The sequence below is a fragment of the Cucurbita maxima genome, unplaced genomic scaffold (assembly GCF_002738345.1).
Source record: "Cucurbita maxima cultivar Rimu unplaced genomic scaffold, Cmax_1.0 Cma_Scf00018, whole genome shotgun sequence".
NCBI lineage: Eukaryota > Viridiplantae > Streptophyta > Magnoliopsida > Cucurbitales > Cucurbitaceae > Cucurbita > Cucurbita maxima.
The window spans coordinates 2,912,708-2,930,635 of NW_019272034.1; the positions used below are offsets into that span (position 1 = coordinate 2,912,708).

General features: G+C 34.8%; 3 protein-coding genes and 1 long non-coding RNA gene across 7 annotated transcripts; 3 read left to right on the forward strand and 1 right to left on the reverse strand.

Moving 5' to 3' along the window:
• Nucleotides 1–358: 358 nt before the first annotated feature.
• LOC111492670 (THO complex subunit 4A-like) lies at nucleotides 359–2,954 on the forward strand. Of its 2 annotated transcripts, none has more exons than XM_023142061.1 (5): nucleotides 359–640; nucleotides 775–921; nucleotides 1,008–1,076; nucleotides 1,157–1,338; nucleotides 2,493–2,954. In XM_023142061.1, the coding sequence occupies exons 1-5, from the start codon at nucleotides 476–478 to the stop codon at nucleotides 2,656–2,658; spliced, it is 729 nt and encodes a 242-aa protein (XP_022997829.1). In that variant the 5' UTR covers nucleotides 359–475; the 3' UTR covers nucleotides 2,659–2,954. The 2 variants fall into 2 exon arrangements, with proteins under 2 accessions (XP_022997829.1, XP_022997830.1); XM_023142062.1 differs by having other exon boundaries at nucleotides 361–640; nucleotides 2,496–2,917.
• A 654-nt stretch (nucleotides 2,955–3,608) lies between these two features.
• Nucleotides 3,609–4,366, forward strand: LOC111492672. Its single transcript, XR_002719909.1, has 2 exons — nucleotides 3,609–3,748; nucleotides 3,798–4,366. It is a non-coding gene; the product is annotated as an uncharacterized LOC111492672 (long non-coding RNA).
• A 600-nt stretch (nucleotides 4,367–4,966) lies between these two features.
• On the reverse strand, nucleotides 4,967–11,455 carry LOC111492822. 3 transcript variants are annotated; one of them, XM_023142298.1, is made up of 12 exons: nucleotides 11,020–11,136; nucleotides 10,531–10,741; nucleotides 9,062–9,143; nucleotides 8,424–8,620; nucleotides 8,004–8,089; nucleotides 6,950–6,995; nucleotides 6,796–6,852; nucleotides 6,539–6,593; nucleotides 6,324–6,424; nucleotides 6,089–6,152; nucleotides 5,881–6,014; nucleotides 4,967–5,574 (listed from the first exon to the last, which is right to left on the reverse strand). In XM_023142298.1, the coding sequence occupies exons 4-12, from the start codon at nucleotides 8,580–8,582 to the stop codon at nucleotides 5,401–5,403; spliced, it is 876 nt and encodes a 291-aa protein (XP_022998066.1). In that variant the 5' UTR covers nucleotides 8,583–8,620; nucleotides 9,062–9,143; nucleotides 10,531–10,741; nucleotides 11,020–11,136; the 3' UTR covers nucleotides 4,967–5,400. The 3 variants fall into 3 exon arrangements, with proteins under 3 accessions (XP_022998066.1, XP_022998064.1, XP_022998065.1); XM_023142296.1 differs by lacking the exon at nucleotides 10,531–10,741 and having other exon boundaries at nucleotides 11,020–11,455; XM_023142297.1 differs by having other exon boundaries at nucleotides 8,424–9,143.
• A 2,812-nt stretch (nucleotides 11,456–14,267) lies between these two features.
• On the forward strand, nucleotides 14,268–16,345 carry LOC111493246 (exocyst complex component EXO70H1-like). The gene has a single exon (XM_023142895.1). It carries the CDS (start codon nucleotides 14,268–14,270, stop codon nucleotides 16,176–16,178), a length of 1,911 nt encoding a protein of 636 aa, XP_022998663.1. The 3' UTR covers nucleotides 16,179–16,345.
• Nucleotides 16,346–17,928: the final 1,583 nt, after the last annotated feature.

Consider the following 17,928-nt stretch of genomic DNA (forward strand, 5'->3'; position numbering starts at 1 on the left):
TTTAACATCATTTAGTTTGGACCTCTACTTAATTTCACTCGAGTTTCACTTGGTCATCAATAGATCACGTAGGTTCAAGTCACAAACATTATCATTAGTCTGAGTAAAATCAAAACAAAATAGAAGAGGGAGAATGAATCTAATTAATTTAACATACGAAAAATCAGAAATTAAAAAGATAAAAAGTAAATTTTAAGGATAAGAATCTTTGTAAATATTTTTTGAAAAGTGTTATTATTTATTTTAAATATTTTTGAGAGAATAATAGTATTTTCAAAATTTTAAAATTTTCGTATATTATTGATTATTATTATTATTATTTTATTATTTTATTATTAGCGTAGTCATCGAATTTTGGCAATTGGCTTCTCTCTCTCGCGCTTTTCATCACATCACAGCGTTCGATTGAGAAACCCTAGAGTTCTCTTTCCTCTCTGTTTCCCTGAGCCACGACCACCACTCCTCCGCCATCACCATGGTCGACCCTCTTGACACGAGCTTAGATGATATCATCAAGAACAACAAGAAATCCGGATCCTCAAACTTCAGGGGCCGCGGCGGTGCTTCTTCTGGACCAGCTCCCTCTCGCCGCTTTAACAATCGCGGTCTTAATAGAGCAGCGCCCTATTCTAGAGCCAAGGTGAAGGAACATTTGGGTTTTAAACATCCCGCTTTCGCTCAATCTTACTCTACCAACACCACCCTCTTGCTCTATTACTACTACTACTGCTAATGCTACTACTACTAATACAAGTGTTTCTCGTGGGGGTTTAGGCGCCTGAGACGCCTTGGTCACACGACTTGTTTGTAGATCATGGTGTGGCATATCCTTCACACCCTGCACGGGCCTCTACTATTGAAACTGGCACGAAGCTTTATGTTTCGAATTTGGATTATGGTGTTTCCAACGAGGATATCAAGGTATTTCAATTTTGGATTTGTGGATTGGAACCTAAGAGTTTTTTTTTTTTGGCGTCACTAAGACTTGGTTACATTTGTATATGCAGGAACTTTTTTCTGAAGTTGGCGATCTTAAACGGTATTCTATAAATTATGATAAAAGTGGGAGATCAAAGGTATGTTTAAAGTGTGTCCTACACAAGGGCTCTTTTGTTTATTAACCATATTTTCACGTTGTAATTTTTATTCCTCTTAGGGAACAGCAGAAGTAGTTTTTTCACGACAAGCAGATGCTCTAGCTGCTATAAAGAGATACAACAATGTTCAGCTAGATGGGAAGCCCATGAAGTTGGAGGTTGTGGGAGCAAACATCGTGACGCCTGTTCTACCTGCTTCTTCAAATCCCAATTTTGGGAATTCAAGTGGATTTCTTAGAGGGTATATATATATTTTTTTTTTCAATTCATTTGTTCTTATTTCTAATTTTCGATCTGCTTTTACGAGCGCAGTTATGTATTACTGCAGCTAATGGTATGTGGTCTGGAGTGGATGTAACTTTTTTCTTTACAATACCTTTGTCAGGCAATGTTTCAAGTAACTGTTTTGGGAGTTATATTAGGTTTTATTATGGATTTTTAACTTTTTCTTGTTGTTCTGATTTAGTCCATAGTTAAAATATATTTCATTGATTTGGGACATGTTCACTAGGAGCTTTGAAAAGATCAAACATGCAAATATACAATCTCAACATTTTTTATTGAACATGTATGGACAAATGAGGTGATATGGAGGAAAAATAAAGCTAGATGGAGAATTAAATTGTATTCATGATATTGTCCGTTGTATTCATGGTATTCACCATGTTAATAGGTGCATTTGCATCGAACACTTCTATTTCTCAAATTGGAATTATACTGCATGCAATTATCTGCCTCCTAATATTTATACCATCATTCTTTTTAATTATTGTGGGTTTCTTAAATCTGACCATCTTATTCACCAACTGGGCTAATTTTATTAAAAATCATCTGAACTTACTTAATTTGGTGTTGGAAATGGTGGTTATTTGTGTACTTATGATGATTTTTGGATGTCATTTTTATTTGGGGTATGTTTCGAATAGTAGACTATTGTTGGATGCATTTTTTAAAGTTTTATTTTTTCCTTTTTAGGGATCAATTTATACATCCTTCGCGAATAATTCCCCTGTCTTGTGTTTTGATCGTATGAATCCAGAAGTTTTGATAATTAAGTTTTCCCATGATGGTGGTGTATTATATAAGCACAAAGAAAAATGTTAATGAAGCCTGCCTCTTGAATAGTTATGGTAACCTTGTTGTGTGCATGATCACACATTTGCTACTGTAGATTTCAATTTCATGGATTTCTCTGTCCTTGCTAGTGTAGATTTCAATTTCGTGGATTATTCTGTCCCTTCTATGTTTTAGGTGTTGCTAAAGTATGAAGCTAGTAATTATGTTTTAAATTTCTATAAATGCAATGTTTACGTCAAGCTTTTTTCATCTGATTCGATAGCTGTTATTGGTTCTCTCAATCAAAATGCATTTCATTAAATTTTTGTTTGGTTTTAGCAGTGGACGTGCACTGGGCCGAAACCAGGGTGGTGGACGAGGTCGTGGTCCTGGAAGAGGAGGGCGTGGACGTGGCAATGGCAGAGGTGGTGGTGAAAAATTATCGGCTGAAGATCTAGATGCTGATTTGGAGAAGTACCATGAAGAAGCAATGCAGATCAATTAAATCATTTGGTGTCATTTTCTGGGGCTTGATATCCATAACTTCCGTTAGGTGCTTGGTGATAAATGTGATGAGGACATCGTTTTCTGTTTTGCAAGTCATATCATGAAGCCTTGATCTTGAGAGAACCGCTAGACCTTGCTATGATGTGGAGTTTGAGCTTGAATTGTTGTTTGTTGCAGTATACTATAACGAGGTGTTAACTAATGCTTGAATGTAATCTCATGTTATCTATTTTGATTTGCTCCAATCTTACTATTTTATATGAAAGTTGAACTGGGACTGGGAAAGTCGTTCACACTCCTTGTCCACATGGAAGATTTGGGTGCATGACATGGGAAGTATTGGTCCTCACAAAACCAACAACATCTTCTGGTGTCAAGAGGCCAAACTTCTGGTACACCGTTTCTAAATATAATATTTCCTTGTTAGAATGGTAGAACTTCCGGTACAATGTATTCTATATATAATACTTTTTAGGCTCTGACTGCAGAATTTCTGCTTTATTGCTTTGCAGTGATTGGTTTTATGAATTAAAAGTAATGTGTTAAGATCTTCTACTTATTGGCATGGAGGGATAGAGTGTGTGGACATGATTACCAAGTAAGTGTCTGGAGTTGGCATTGACTTTCGCGGCCCCTGAACCATAGAATTAGAAGTATGCATGTAGAAATCATTGAAGCTTTTACTTCTGTTTCAGCATTGTTTATGGCTTTTACTTTTCTGTGATTGTACCCTCTTTTTTGCATATTTTGTATGAGAGCACTACAGACATTTGCATTCTATGATTAGAAAGCATGGCATATATCCTACTATAATTTCGGCATACTAGAATTTTGAGTTTCTTTTCTGTTCATGTCAATTTTAATTCTGAAATATTTGAAAAGCCAAAAAAAAATGTCGAAGAATAATGCTACTACTACTCTGCCATAGGACTCCTTAGAAAGAAACTCAGGTGAAGTTGGTCAGAGTAGTATGACCAACATTGATGCTGGGATATGTTTTAGTTAGATTTTGCATCTACATTATTGTTATTATTCAGTTTGTACATTTTCACTTTTGTTTGAACTTTTTTGAAGTTCAAATTTAGTATGTTCACATTTGATGAAGAAATTAAGACTGATTTATCGTACTTATCAAAGTTTAAAGTTGAATTTGATGCAATTGAAAGTTAATCTAGAGTTGATTCACAGAGTCAAAAGCATAGTAGGGGTAGTAGGCAATGAATTTATCTCAAACCTTTTGCAAAGACATTTGAGCTTTACATCTTTCCTCATATTGCAAATCTTTTCATGTGTGGATGAGTTGGAAGCTTCCTTTACACATGGAGAAATGAAAGTCTTGGAAGCCATTGATTGCCGAAGTTTTTATGCGGAATGATAGAGCTTTGTAGGAAAAGGGGCATGTGAGAATCATGGAGCTTGTAACATCTTCAAATAAAGCTCATCTTCTCCTCTCTCTAGGTTCCCAAATCCTTTTGTAGGGTAAGGAATGTGTGTTTGGGGTTCGTAGGAGGTGGGTCCCAAGGGATGTGTGCATTCTTTTTACCTTCAAAATGATTAGAAGTGGATTTTTGTACCGCTTGCAGATTTCTTTAGGTAGCTAGAATTCTGGTATTTGTGCCTGCTGAGCGAGTGGTTAGCAGTCCTTTTATACAAGTATCAAGTGTTTGACATAGCTAGCTAAATGAAGATATTCATTTGGTATCCAATGAGAGCTGTTGCTCGCTCAGCTGCCATTGAATTTCTCTCGTTACAGATAATTTCTTTGGTTTTTTTTTTAGTTTCAATTCATATAAAGATCCGAGCTTAAGACTTTTAAACTGTCCTAGCTTTCAGTTTGGTACTTTGGAGCTCAATAATTTTGGCATTCGAGTATCACATCACGGTTATAAAGCTTTAAATTACAGGCATAGAATGTTCAAAATTGAATAGGTATGTATGTTTTTTTCTTATAATTTGTTATTGCCAATGTAAAATACAAATAGTAAATTAACTATTAAAATAATAGGATGAAATTCCTACTTTTTATTCAAAATTAATATCAATTTATGTAATTTTCATTTAAAAATTTGTTAATATGTAAAATCATAGTTACATATTATTCAAGAACAATGATTGAAATTTCACATTATTATACTGAATTATAAATCTTGTGGTGGTTCGATGGACATTGTAATGGAGTTAGTTGACTGTAAAAAGGTTGAATACTAACACACAATTTCATCTAATATTACCTTAAATTTTGCAATTTTTGTCTCAACTGTCACAATTTCATCTCATAAATCAATAATTCCACAATCATTAAATGCTGCTTGGTGCCGATCACATCATATTTTCAATACGTTTTACAACTAATCACAGATCAACAGTACAGAATTTTAACTAGATCAAACATGTCTGTTTTCATATTTTCATATTCATTCTTACTTGAAAATAAGATATTTATTTAACCAGTAGTAATCCCCAAAGCTAACTATTCTATAAGTCTCAACACCACCAAGGTTCGGAACCCCTACAATATTTCACCCAAAACAAAAGGGTTTGTTCCATTGAATCAAAATAATGTGCCTTTTCTTCTGTTTTGCTGTAGTTGACACACATCAATGAAGCTGGAATGAAAGACATCACGATGGTTTTGAAGGAGTAAAAGATATCAATACACAGCCCCCAACAGAAAGTGGGGGCAGCATGACCTGAGGGGAAAACATGTCTTTGTGTACATATACAAACTTGGTTTCTGTGCCTAGTAAGACTTATGCTGTTTTGGATTCTCGAATCTAGAAAACACCAGCCGAAACAAGGAGAAAAATACTGCCCTTATACATGATATTACGAAGTTCCAACAAGATGAAGGCCAGTACCATGGGTACAACAATCTGAAAAATAGGCTTATTAGATGCCTAGGATATCGTCCCACCTGTACCAAAAATCCTTCATCAAATTTTTTCAATTTTCTCAGCATAGCGCTAAAGTGTGATTACAAAGTACTTCTAAAATAAGGAGGTGCTCTAATCTCGAGCATTTTTACGGTTTCCATGTCTAGTTACCGGGATGGAGAATAGTTTAACCGACATTCTTTTTTGGTTAATATTTCATGATTCATATAACACCAGGCATCAGACGAAGGGTTGGAGGAACATTGAAGTTATCAAGGTTAAAACTATAAAAGAGCATGCTTAGAAGTTGTTAATAGAGCAATGAGTTTTGGGCCATTCAAACTTACTGGGAATAGAAAATCCAGAGCGTCCCATGCAGCATGTCGAACAGCTCTGGTAGGATACATGGGGCCACCAGGAGAGGTGAAGCTATACAAACAAGTTTTTAGCCTTGTACTTGTGGTCATTCTGAGTTCCATGCCTAGATAAATTAATGACGTTGATTAAAACAATTACGATAAGAAATGTTGACCAGAAATGATGTTAACCAATTACCTTGGAGAACAGTCAGGTGTGAAAGATAATGCAGAAGTACTGGTTCCACCTTCAACTTTTGAATCTGACCAATGCAGATGTATATAATCATGATAGTAGCAAAACAAGCTATTTCATGATACAAGAGTACTAAAGAAATTTAAATAATGGCAACTTAAATACATGTTCATCTAAATATTTGTTTAAACAAAAAGACTTGACAATAGAATTTTGGTGCAACGTTACATGCCAATACCTGATCAGTAAGTTCAATCACAAACAAGTCAGCTGGACCACCAACTAGTATGGCATTCGGGAAAGGGGGAAATTGCTTTAAAAACCTCTCAAGCTTATCATCTGAAGCACAACGGATTATTATATACAGATGGGCACCCAAGTAACAAAATCTTAGTGGGTAAGAAGTCGCCTTAAAAATTGGAATTGTTTTCCAAATGGCATTTATAAGCTCACCTGAATCATATAAAATTAAGAACCGTGAAAGTAAAAGAAAAAGATCTCTTTGAACCTGCCATGGAGAAAAAAGAAAAACGAGAAAAAGAGGGAGGGGGCAAGGAGAAAAAAGAAAGGAGTCAATAACAAAACAATTCTCAAGAAAAACAAAACAATTCTCTTGAAAACAGTCGCATTAATGGCACTACCTGAATTGTTGTAAAACGTTTTAGATTATAATAAATAACTTTTATCATGTAAAAACTTTAAACTCTAACCTGTATGGGAATTTTGTTCAATCTGACAGGTTGAAATGCAACTTCTTCAAGAAGGTACTGAACATTGATATGAAGGGGGGGTTAGCACAAATTACTGAACACGGCATCAAAAGAAGGTTGGGGGGGGGGAAAAAATTCTAGACCAAACTCTTACATGAAAGAGAGATTTAAATCGACTAGTGTTGGCCTGAATATCAAGCCTGAATCAGCACACAAAGGTCATTACGATGATACCAAAATATCGTTTTCATTGCATGTTTAAAATGAAGAACATAAAAGATGAAGTCAGCAGCTGTATGCAATGAAATACTCATGTATATGATGCTAATTCCAGTTTGGAAGTTTCAATTCCTCAATGGGATAACTCATGATCAGATGCTCCTAACAGTCATTAATCACAATGAAGCAAATGCCCTCTCCATAAATGCGAGAGACCCTAACATAAAGGGTGCACTTGTTCATGGGTTAAAGTGTCTGAACTGGAAATGGATCTAATTTGTGCATGATTAGTACTGATACATGAATGGAAACAAACTCTTTATGTTCAAAAGGAAAATTGGAAGCTAAAGAAATGCCATGCCAATGTAAATTAGCAAAAACAACGGGCAGTCGAGTTGAGATAAAATGTGCTTTCTAAATTTCATGTCAAGATATTAAATCGTTTAGGAAAAAGATAAGTTGGTCTCAATTTCTTCAAATATTTTGAACACGGTATATTGTCTCATAAGAGAGAGCAACTAATTTTGTCATCTTAATCTTTTTTAATGTGTCAAATATTTTGATAAAACTGTATAGTGTAGGCAACTAATTTTTCAACTTCTTTTACATTATCTTTCAAGTGAAATAATAATAAACTAAAACAAATTTTCAACATGAGAATCAACCATCCGTCCGTATCAGAACCCTATATCCTAGAAGACATACATATATCAACAGAGAAGTGTAAATGTCTTGCATCCATGCTTCTTTTAATCTAACATTGAAATACCATGAACGATTAAGAACACTTGCTAAAAAACTTAATAGTACGTTTTATCAGCAACTCTGTACTTAGCCAACAAAGCATAATATATTGTAAGACAGGCTTTGGTGCCACCGTGCAAGACAAAAGTAAGAATAATGAAAAAGCGAGAAACTATGATTGTGATCTATATTAAGATCAGATGATGTATAAAACAGGTTTTTGCAACAAATTGCTAAATCCATACCAGAAGATATTTGTGGCACCTTGAACAAGAGCTGCTGAGTTACGGAGATGAACTTCATCTGAATTGTCAATTTCTATTTCAAAGAGCTGCAAGATGGATCAGCATCAGTCACCAAATATTTCTAATAAAATAGAAGAAAAAGAAGAAGATAGCTACATGGGCAAACATGTTTAGACAAATTCCAAAACCAATTGAAAACAGAACAAGTTTTACGTGACAATAATATTACAACGAGAATTCATTTAAACACAGAATAGTTATTTATAGAAACAAGGGAACCCAGATGGCGGGTTAACTTCTTAAATAAATTTGAGATGAAAACCACAAGAAAATGCCAAGAAAATATCAAATAAAAAAAAAAGAAATGGAAATGGAAAATCACATCTGCATAAAGAAAAGGCATGGTGCAAATTCACCCACCCATTTGTGGAATAAGAGGGTGAAAATATGACATGTAAATGACTGGCTCCACAGTTTGACAATCAAATCAAGGATTGGTTTCCCGCTTTCTGGCACCTGAACATAATAATCAGCAAGAACATCGTAAAAGCATAACGGACCATCCATTCCATTCTCCATGGGGGCAATCGCATCTTCCTCCCTGCTGAGAATTATTTCTGCTTTATAAAGCAGAATATGAGTGTCTAGTGCTCTAGCAGTACGTATTACCATCAAGTTTTAATGTCATTGTTAAACAATATAAGAATATACAACCAGAACAAGCTTTGACAAACTAGGTAGAAGTCTTCAATAAATCAGCTCTAATAGAGTGATTCTCTATTTCATTAAAGGAGAGAGAAAAGATTTATGTATATATTATTTTGTAAGAAAATACTGATGATTGTACTAGGATAAAGTAAGTCAATACACATTCAATCCCAACAAGCATGAGATAATTTAATTTAAAAAACAAGCCAATAGCAGGTACATAACTTTTACAAAAATAAACCAGCAGGCGCTCTTAGAAATTATGAGAAACTTACAGGACCAAAACCCTCTTCCACGTGCGGTTCTATGTACTATTGTCAAATAGAAGATGTTGCATTACCACAACTCACCTTTGGCTCGGTCATCTACTTCTAATGCTACATCAGCAAACAATTCTTGCAGCACATCTCGCCTCTGGGATGAAGCTAATGCCTACATTTAACAAATAAAATAAAATAAATCCTAAACATAATGATAATTTCCAATTCACTACAGGAAAAACACCAAATAGTATAAGCAAGGAGAATCCTTATCTCAGCCTTCCCCTACACTCTCTACTCACCCTTCACAAATTACACAAATCCAATGTCCAGCCAAACGCATATACTCCCTTCTAGAGCATAATACTCCCTTTGAAAGTCGCACAATTTCCCTTTTCACCCTTCCTTTTACAAATACAATGAGAGGAAGGCCCAACATTTCACCCCCGAAAAATTGAGTACAAACATTTGACCATTGAGTGTGGACCTCAGTATCGGACCCTTCTTCAGTAATGCCACACTCCCAAAACATGTTTTGTCTCAAGGTTTCATTCTAAGTTGGCATCTAGGGAACCAAACAATTGTTAAACCAAAATGCCCAATCCTGTTGAGGAAACCTCATGTATGGTGGACTTAGCAGGTAGAGGTAACCAATAGGTATCTTACCAAATTCATACAAACAGCTAGTGGGGACGAAAACCTCCTGAGGAAAGCTTTTCTTTCACCTTTGGAGCAAAGGAGAACAGTATATACAGTATAAGTTTCAAATAGACAAAATCATCCACTAGGGATTCAACCTGGAGACTATGCTTCTAATAAATAAGCCTCAAGTTCAAGAAAAGCGTGGTGTCAATCTTATGGTAGTTGATCTTGAACTATGCTTGGACTAAATTAGTAGTACTGTTTACTGTACTACTAAGGTGGTGGTCACCCATATTCTTCCATCCAAAAAAATGGATTGTGATATTACACCTTGCCACCCAAAAAAGCCACCATTCAGTTCGTCATAGCAGAAACAACGGAGATAACTTCAGATTGGCCATTCAATTAGAAACATCATACTTCTACAGATTTGATAATTGGACCCCAAATATAAATAAAACTTTTAAGTCCCAAGGCTTTATGCATTTTTCGGATCAAAGGAGGCTAGCATCATTATGAGAATACACTCAAGTTTGAAATCGTAATATCAAAAAAACAATATGTTAAAAAAGTTCAGAAGTTCTCTTTCGTATTTAATCTTAATTATCATGAGTTTTGGAGAGTTCGAAACACAAATACATCATGAGTTGTGCCTCCGTGAGAAATCACACAAGCGTAAATCTTCCAATACATGGCCAACAATGCCATTTCTTCAAACCCATATTCCTTGATATCTACTATGTTCATCAGATCACAATTTCCTTTCATTCCCAATTTATCAATGCCATCTTATAAACCTACCTTTTCATTTACACTCTTCTTCATCTAAGTAGCTTATATCAACGAAGTTATCGTAGTTGATAGGTTCCAATTCATTAAAGGGAAACAATACCAAAAATAAGCAAAGAGAAGATTACCTCAGCCTTCCCTTGCACTCTCTATCCACCCCTTCCACCAATCACACAATTCCAATTCCCTGCCAAATGCACACTTTACCCTTGCAGTAGTGTACTCTCTCCTCAAACAAACAAACCTTCGAACAATTCCCCTTTTCACCGCTCTTTAGCAAGTTAGTACAACGAGAGGAACAAATGCCACTTGAATTCACAGTCTCGGAATAACCGGATTCTGTCGCAATTGCAGAACTAATTCTAAATAAATTAATCCAGAAGTTAGCAGATCAGTCAACGAATCAGGCCAGGTTAAATTCCCATTGAGAAGGGGGAAGAGAGATGAAGGAAAAAAAAAAGCGTAATTCACATCGAACAGTAAAAACATGAACTCTTATCCGAAAGGTACAGTACAGCTTATCTAAATTAACTTCCAATCACATTTCCTCATTCAGCATCGACAGAACACAAGAAAGAAAATGAGGAATTCAAACATAAAAGTGAGGAAAAACAAACCCGCTGAAGCTTCTTCTCAATCTTCAGAGACAAAGCGCTAAGATAAGCAGAGCTCCGAGGCGTCAACGCCCAAAACATTCTGATCACACAGCAAACAAAAACATACTAGAAGAGAGAAGCGAGATTGCAGAAGCGAAACCCTAATCTCGATCACTCCGACTACCGTGAAAGAAACATGAATGAGAAAACTGAGGTTGAGGAAGAAGATTGGGGGAGGGAGAAGAAATTGGAAGAAGAGAATGCATGAGAAGATCGAGAGGGGTTGGTTCGGCGTGTAGCTGAAGAGAAAGGGTTTGAAGGAAGAGAGAAGAGAGAAGAGGCGAGGTTGATTTGGCGCCCGATGGAGGCAACAGCGTGGGGCTTGGACGTGATGACCGACAAAGAGTGGCGACTTTGGGTTGGTGCCGCAGTGGACGCCATTCATATGACTACACACCTTCTCCTTTTTTATAGCTTTCTATTTTCTTATCTCCTTTCTTTTATTTTTTATTTTCAATAAATAAAAGTTACTTCTAAATTTTCAATATTTAAAATATTTTACAAATATATTTTTTTAAAATTGACCGACATATTAAATAATTTTTTTTAGTTAATTTTAAACTTTTAAAATCTATTAAACATTTTTTAAATATATAAATCTATTAAATACAAAATTCAACTTATTAAATGTCATTAAATCATGTCTGTTAAACAGAATTATAAAGGTTTGTATCTGATTAATTTCTAAATTTAAAAAACAATTATAATAAAAAAAATTATCTGGAAGGGAATTATTAAATTTTTTATTTTATATTTAATAGATTTCTATTTAATTTTATGTTCAATAGGTATTTAGCTTGCCTACTTAACATTTTTTAATTTGAGCATATACTAAAAATAAAATTGAAAATTAGAATCTAGTTAACAAATTATATTATCCATTAAATTAGTTAATTTATCATTTTAATTGCATCAGAAATTATACCCAAAATAAAAAATTTAAAATCTTTTGTATATATTTACCATCTTAGACACAAAAATTTAAAACTTGAATTTGACCTAAACTTTTATATTTAATAAATTATTAAAAATATCTAATAATCTTCGCACGTTTATACATTTCTTAACATTAAAATGTATTTAATAAATCTTTCTAACTGTATTTATTTTAATTTAAATAACTTTCCCTTTTTTCACATTAAAAATTTGGAGCCTCGTATTTATTAATCTATATATATATAGATTTAATCTTTTTGTATAATACCTTTATTAAAAATTTATTGTATATATTTATTATTTAGGTAAAACAACTGAGTTATAAACCTTACCTAATGGTTTCTATAATTTCAATAATAATAATAATAACAATAATAAACACCTCATGTTATATTTATTAGGCATAGCTTGGACTACCTTCAAAAGTCAAACAATTTAATAAATCCAATTTGGGTAGTTCGGTTTAAAACTAATTTAGTTTAGATAAAATATGATATTGGATGCACGATATATATTTGACTATGAAATTTGCTATTTTCAGCTACTGATTTACAATTACCGAGTCTTTTTCTAGTTATCATGTACAGACTCTTAGGACGCAAACTAATATCTACCAGTATACTTGTCTCGATTGACAAGGGTTTGCATATGTATTTTATGCATGAATGTCACTTTCATTACGATTATACAATGTTGGGACTATTAAAGGGGTCACTAGTTAATTTTTAATAGTGAATTGCTTGGATTGACAGGACCTGCATTGTGCCCTAGATGCATATGATATGTAATGTCATTAGGTTATTAAGTGGAGCTCGTTTGGGGAGTCTCGAACTACCATCTAACCATAGACTTATCTAGATTGACAAGAATGTGCATAGTATCACAATAGTTGGCAGACGCGATGGTCACTCCATCACGATTATGATTATTATACCATATGTGAATTGACAAATAGTCACAAAATAATCAATAGTAATGAATGGTCTCAATTGACGGTGCTTGTATGCATCATAAAATTGGAATAATTATGATTTGAAACGATGACATATAATAGTAAAGAGTATAGCTAGATTATCGAAACTCGAGAAAGCCCACGGATTAAAATGAGCTATAGTGAGCTTATCTAAACACTATGGTAACTTATAATTACCAATTATAAAGGGTAATTCATATTTACCAATATAATTATGAATTATTATATCTGTACATTTGTCGTATATATTATAGTATTATAGTTTCATGATTTCTTCCTTTATTATTTAAAAATATACATATAATTTTCTTGACTTTCCCACGCCCTTACATTTTGTGGTTTTGACTTTGTGACATTCAAAAGGCAGGAGACTATCAGGATCAACAGGTACCGAATCCGTATTCCAAATTATGAGCTGAGACATGATTCTCACCCGAATTTCTTTCTAATTTTAGTTTCAATATTAATCTCGATATTTCATAATTCACCCGAACATTGAATAAAATGTTGAGGTTGAAGAACATCATTTTTTCATACTTAATCTACGCAAATGGGTTTAATCGTCACCACGTGGTTTCAATTATCTGTCATGTCGAGATTTTGTCCAACCTTTTCGATTTTTACCCGAAAAGGGCAGAAATAAAATAAATTAAAAAGGCAAGGAATAAAATGATAATTTAACTAAAAAGATAAATGCTTCCAAAGGCATACAACAGCCCTCCATTTATTTTCTTTTTTTGTCCTTTCAACGGTTGTGCTTGGTGGTCTCTCTTAATAAATTTAACTTTTTGCATGGACCACGAGTTGCAAATAGTATTAATATATATTATTATTATTTTATATAAAATAAAATAGTATTACACTTTATATATTAATTCACGTATTTAAAGTACTTCATTAACTTTTTTAATATATGTTATCTTTATTATATGTCAGAAAAAATGTTGAATTAGTCATAATAATAATAATAAATTCATTTTATAATAAATTTTAAATATGTCTCACGTTTTTCTGACCAAATCCGAATCGTTTTGGTCAAATAAAACGGGAAACAGAAAGCAACGGCACAAAATAAACAAGGCCGCGTAAGTATGAGTTGACTCGTTCGAGTTGAGAAGGAAAGAAAGTCAAAAGGTCCAAAAAGCTTCAATCTCCATTTTCAACTGTTTCGAAGCTTCCTGATACAATCCCACTCCCTCGTCCCTCCTCCGTTTCCTCTCTACAAAATCCTCTTTCAGTTTCTCTTTGCCGCCATAGCCATTACCAGATACTCAACTCTTTTCTTCTTTGCCTTCAAAGGATGAGAAACCATTTCTTCAGGTCTTTAACGCCCTCGCATTCTCCGGCCAGAACGACGCCGTCTCATTCTCCGACTAGATCTACGCCGTCTCGTTCCTCTGCACCAACGACGCCGTCGCATGCCTTGTCCGAGTCTCTAATGGAGGAGAATATCGACGTTGCGGAAATCTTAATTACGAAGTGGGACCGTGCTATTTCGTCTTATGCCGATATTACTCCTTTGTTCCAAGAAGATGGTTACGAGGCTAAGCAGTACCTCAAGGCCGTTAAGGATTTACAGACGGCGATGAAGTATTTTGGCTCTGAGAATATGAAATCTCGCCATCTTGTTCGCGCTCAGAATCTGATGCAGACTGCGATGAAGAGGTTGCAGAGGGAGTTTCATCGGATTTTGTCTGATAATCGGGCGCATCTGGATCCGGAATCGATTTCGAATCGGTCGTCTAGGGATTCCGGTTTGACCGGTAACTCTGATTTGGAGGATGAGTCGGAGGACGATTTGCGATTTGCGAATGAAGATGTTACTGAAGAGGAGCGGATTTCTAGATCGGTTATTGCGGATTTGAAGTCGATTGCGGAAGGTATGATTTCTGCTGGTTACAGTAAGGAATGTGTGAAGATTTACACTGTTACTAGGAAATCGATTGTTGAGGAAGGATTGTACAATCTCGGAGTTGCAAAGACGAGTTATCATCATGTTCATAGGATGGAGTGGGAGGTTTTGGAAGTGAAGATCAAGAATTGGCTGAACGCTGTGAAAATTGCTGTTAAAAATTTCTTCGAACCAGAGAAATTCCTTTGCGATCAAGTTTTCTCGATTTCTGATATGATTAGAGAGTCTGTTTTCTCAGAAATTACCAGAGAGAGCGCTCTGACTCTGTTTGGCTTCCCGGAAATGGCGGTGAAATCGAAGAAAACTCCGGAGAAAATTTTCCTGATTCTCAATCTCTACGAAGTGATCTTCGATCTCTTGCCGGAAATCGAATCGATGTTCTCTTGCGAATCGACGTCCTCCATCCGATCTTTAATCGACCATTCGCTAACAAAAATCGCCGAAAGCATCCGCTCTATGCTCGTCGATTTCGAATCTCACATCCAGAAAGATTCCTCCAAAACGCCAGTGCCAAGCGGCGGAGTTCATCCACTCACTCGCTACGTGATGAACTACATCTCATTTCTCAGCGACTACAGCGGAATCCTCCCCGGAATAGTCGCTGACTGGCCGTTGATGCTTCATTCTCCATTGCCGGAATCCTTCTTTGGCGGTAACGATTCGGAAGAAAATCCTCTCACCATACGCTTGGCCTGGATAATTCTGGTCCTCCTCTCGAAGCTCGACAGTAAAGCGGAGCTCTACCTCGACGCTCCTCTGTCGTACATCTTCCTGGCGAACAACCTCAAGTACATTGTCGTGAAGGCACGAACCTCGAATCTCAGATTCCTTCTAGGAGACGAATGGATCGAGAGCCATGAGGCAAAGGTGAAGCAGTACGCGTCGAGCTACCAACGGATGGGATGGAGTAGAGTGTTTCTTTCGCTGCCGGAGAATCCGACGGCGGATATCTCACCGGAAAGAGCCAGAAAACACTTCCACGATTTCAACATCGCATTCGAAGAAGCCTATAGACATCAAGCCTCGTGGATCGTGACGGATTCAAAGCTGCGTGAGCACATAAAGATCTCGCTGGGGAAAAAACTCGGAACACTCTACGGTGAGTTTTACATCAAATACCGTTCACGATTGGAGAAGCTTTTCGGATGTGATTCAGAGGTGAGATTTGCGCCAGATGATTTGGGGAACTATTTATCTGATTTACTTCACGGCGATGGGAATTTGGGAGGGAGTGTTTCTTCTTCCTCGTCTTTGTCTTCGTCGCCATATCATTTTCATGGTGGTCGGCGGAGTGGATGAGGCGGCGGTGGAACAGTGGTGGTTTTAGGACAAGGACATATATATACTTTTTTATTTTTTATCTTTGGTTTGATTGATTAATTTGCAGTGGATTGTATATGGAAGCGATGTAAATTCTCTAAGTTGTTCACATTGAGCAGAAAAATCTGATAACAATATATTCTAATTCATGACTATGTAGTAACCAAAATTCCGACAAAAAAAAAAAAAAAATACATTTGACTTTTACGTGAGAGAGAAGAATGTGACATCACATGGTGAAATAAAACAAACTGCACATCAATATGATGTTTGCTACACCTGGTTCGATCCTTAAGTTAGCTAGAAGAATTTGAGGTCCGAAGACTTACCTAGCCATGGCTATGATCGAAGTTTGAAGCCATGAGTTTTAAGAACGAGGATGAAAATGAATATTTATTTGCTCGTTCCACATCGAGAGAGACACACCATATGGTTGAAGCTATGTATAAATACATTTTTGGCGCATTATTGCTCTTGATCTCCTCAACTCTAATGTCTTTTGGCATGATTTCTAAGTTTGATCATAAGCTTTATTATAGTAAAAGTGCGTCTATGATTCATGTTTGTGGGCTTACTATTGAAAGTTGGGCTTGGGCTCACTTCAGATGGCCCATAACAAGACAATTTATAATTTTTTTTTATTTTATATTTTATACAAAAAGAAAAGAAGGAAATATATATATATATATATATATATATATATATATTTAAATTCTTGTTAAAGCAATACAAGTTTCTTTGTTTATTATCTTTTTAAACAATATTTTTTTTTTATGAATTATTCAAATTTTAAATCATTGTGATATATATATAAAGTTGTGCAAAATTAATATTATCTGTTTATTGATGATTTTTCGCCTTGTTTGGAGTTAGCTCTCGAGACCAAATGAACATATTTAGTTGTAAAATTCAACAAATATCGTACCAACATATTAAGTATTAGATATTTTCATTTATTGAGTTGCCCTAACTATATTAAAGATCATTAATTGTGGGACAACTTATTTCTCACAAAAAAAAAAAAAAAAAAAAGGAAAAAAAAAAGTACCCTCTTGTACAAATGAAAGTTGAGCAAATAAATCACTGCCCTAAAAAACGTGTTAGGAATAAATAAATACGGTTTGGAGCTGAAATAAATAAAAAAAATTCAAATATAAATGGTACAAATTATAAATCAAAAACTTAATTTGATTTATGTTAATAAGATATTAAATATTTTAATGGTTCAATATAAACTTATTTTTTTTATTTTTTTTTATTTCAATAATGTGTGAGATTGAAGATTTAAGATTCCACATTTATTAAATATAACATTGAACTATGCTCAAATTGAAAAAAAAAAATGAAATTGTTACAAAGAAATGATTCATTTCCGGTTTGAATAAACAAACAATTTGATATATGTTTGATTTGTTGCACGTCTCATTATATTTTTATTTTTTAATTTTAATAATTATAGAGCCACACATCGATCTTTAAAATGATAATAAACAATTTATAATCTAACTAGGAAGTTGCTGAATTATCTAATATTTGTATAAATAAATATGACATGCTTATTTAATTAGCGACCAAATTGCCTTACTGAGAGGCTCCTCTAGATAGGACCAAATTACTTTTAATGGACATCTTTTTGACCAGTTGTCGTTCGTCACGTGATGGAGGAAGGGTTTTGAGATATTTTGAGGCCCTTTTTCATATATCATCATTAGTAACCTCCTCTCAGCCG

What these genes read in the sequence shown, in the direction of transcription:
- LOC111492670 (XM_023142061.1), top strand. Translation starts at nt 476, where the DNA reads ATGGTCGACCCTCTTGACACGAGCTTAGATGATATCATCAAGAACAAC. An exon ending in CGCCCTATTCTAGAGCCAAG is followed by an intron (nt 641 to 774) that starts GTGAAGGAACAT and finishes GTGGGGGTTTAG; the next exon opens with GCGCCTGAGACGCCTTGGTC. An exon ending in ATAAAAGTGGGAGATCAAAG is followed by an intron (nt 1,077 to 1,156) that starts GTATGTTTAAAG and finishes TATTCCTCTTAG; the next exon opens with GGAACAGCAGAAGTAGTTTT.
- LOC111492822 (XM_023142296.1), bottom strand. Translation starts at nt 11,097, where the DNA reads ATGTTTTGGGCGTTGACGCCTCGGAGCTCTGCTTATCTTAGCGCTTTG. An exon ending in CCCTCTTATTCCACAAATGG is followed by an intron (nt 8,090 to 8,423) that starts GTGGGTGAATTT and finishes TCCATCTTGCAG; the next exon opens with CTCTTTGAAATAGAAATTGA. An exon ending in GATTTAAATCTCTCTTTCAT is followed by an intron (nt 6,853 to 6,949) that starts GTAAGAGTTTGG and finishes ATCAATGTTCAG; the next exon opens with TACCTTCTTGAAGAAGTTGC.
- LOC111493246 (XM_023142895.1), top strand. Translation starts at nt 14,268, where the DNA reads ATGAGAAACCATTTCTTCAGGTCTTTAACGCCCTCGCATTCTCCGGCC.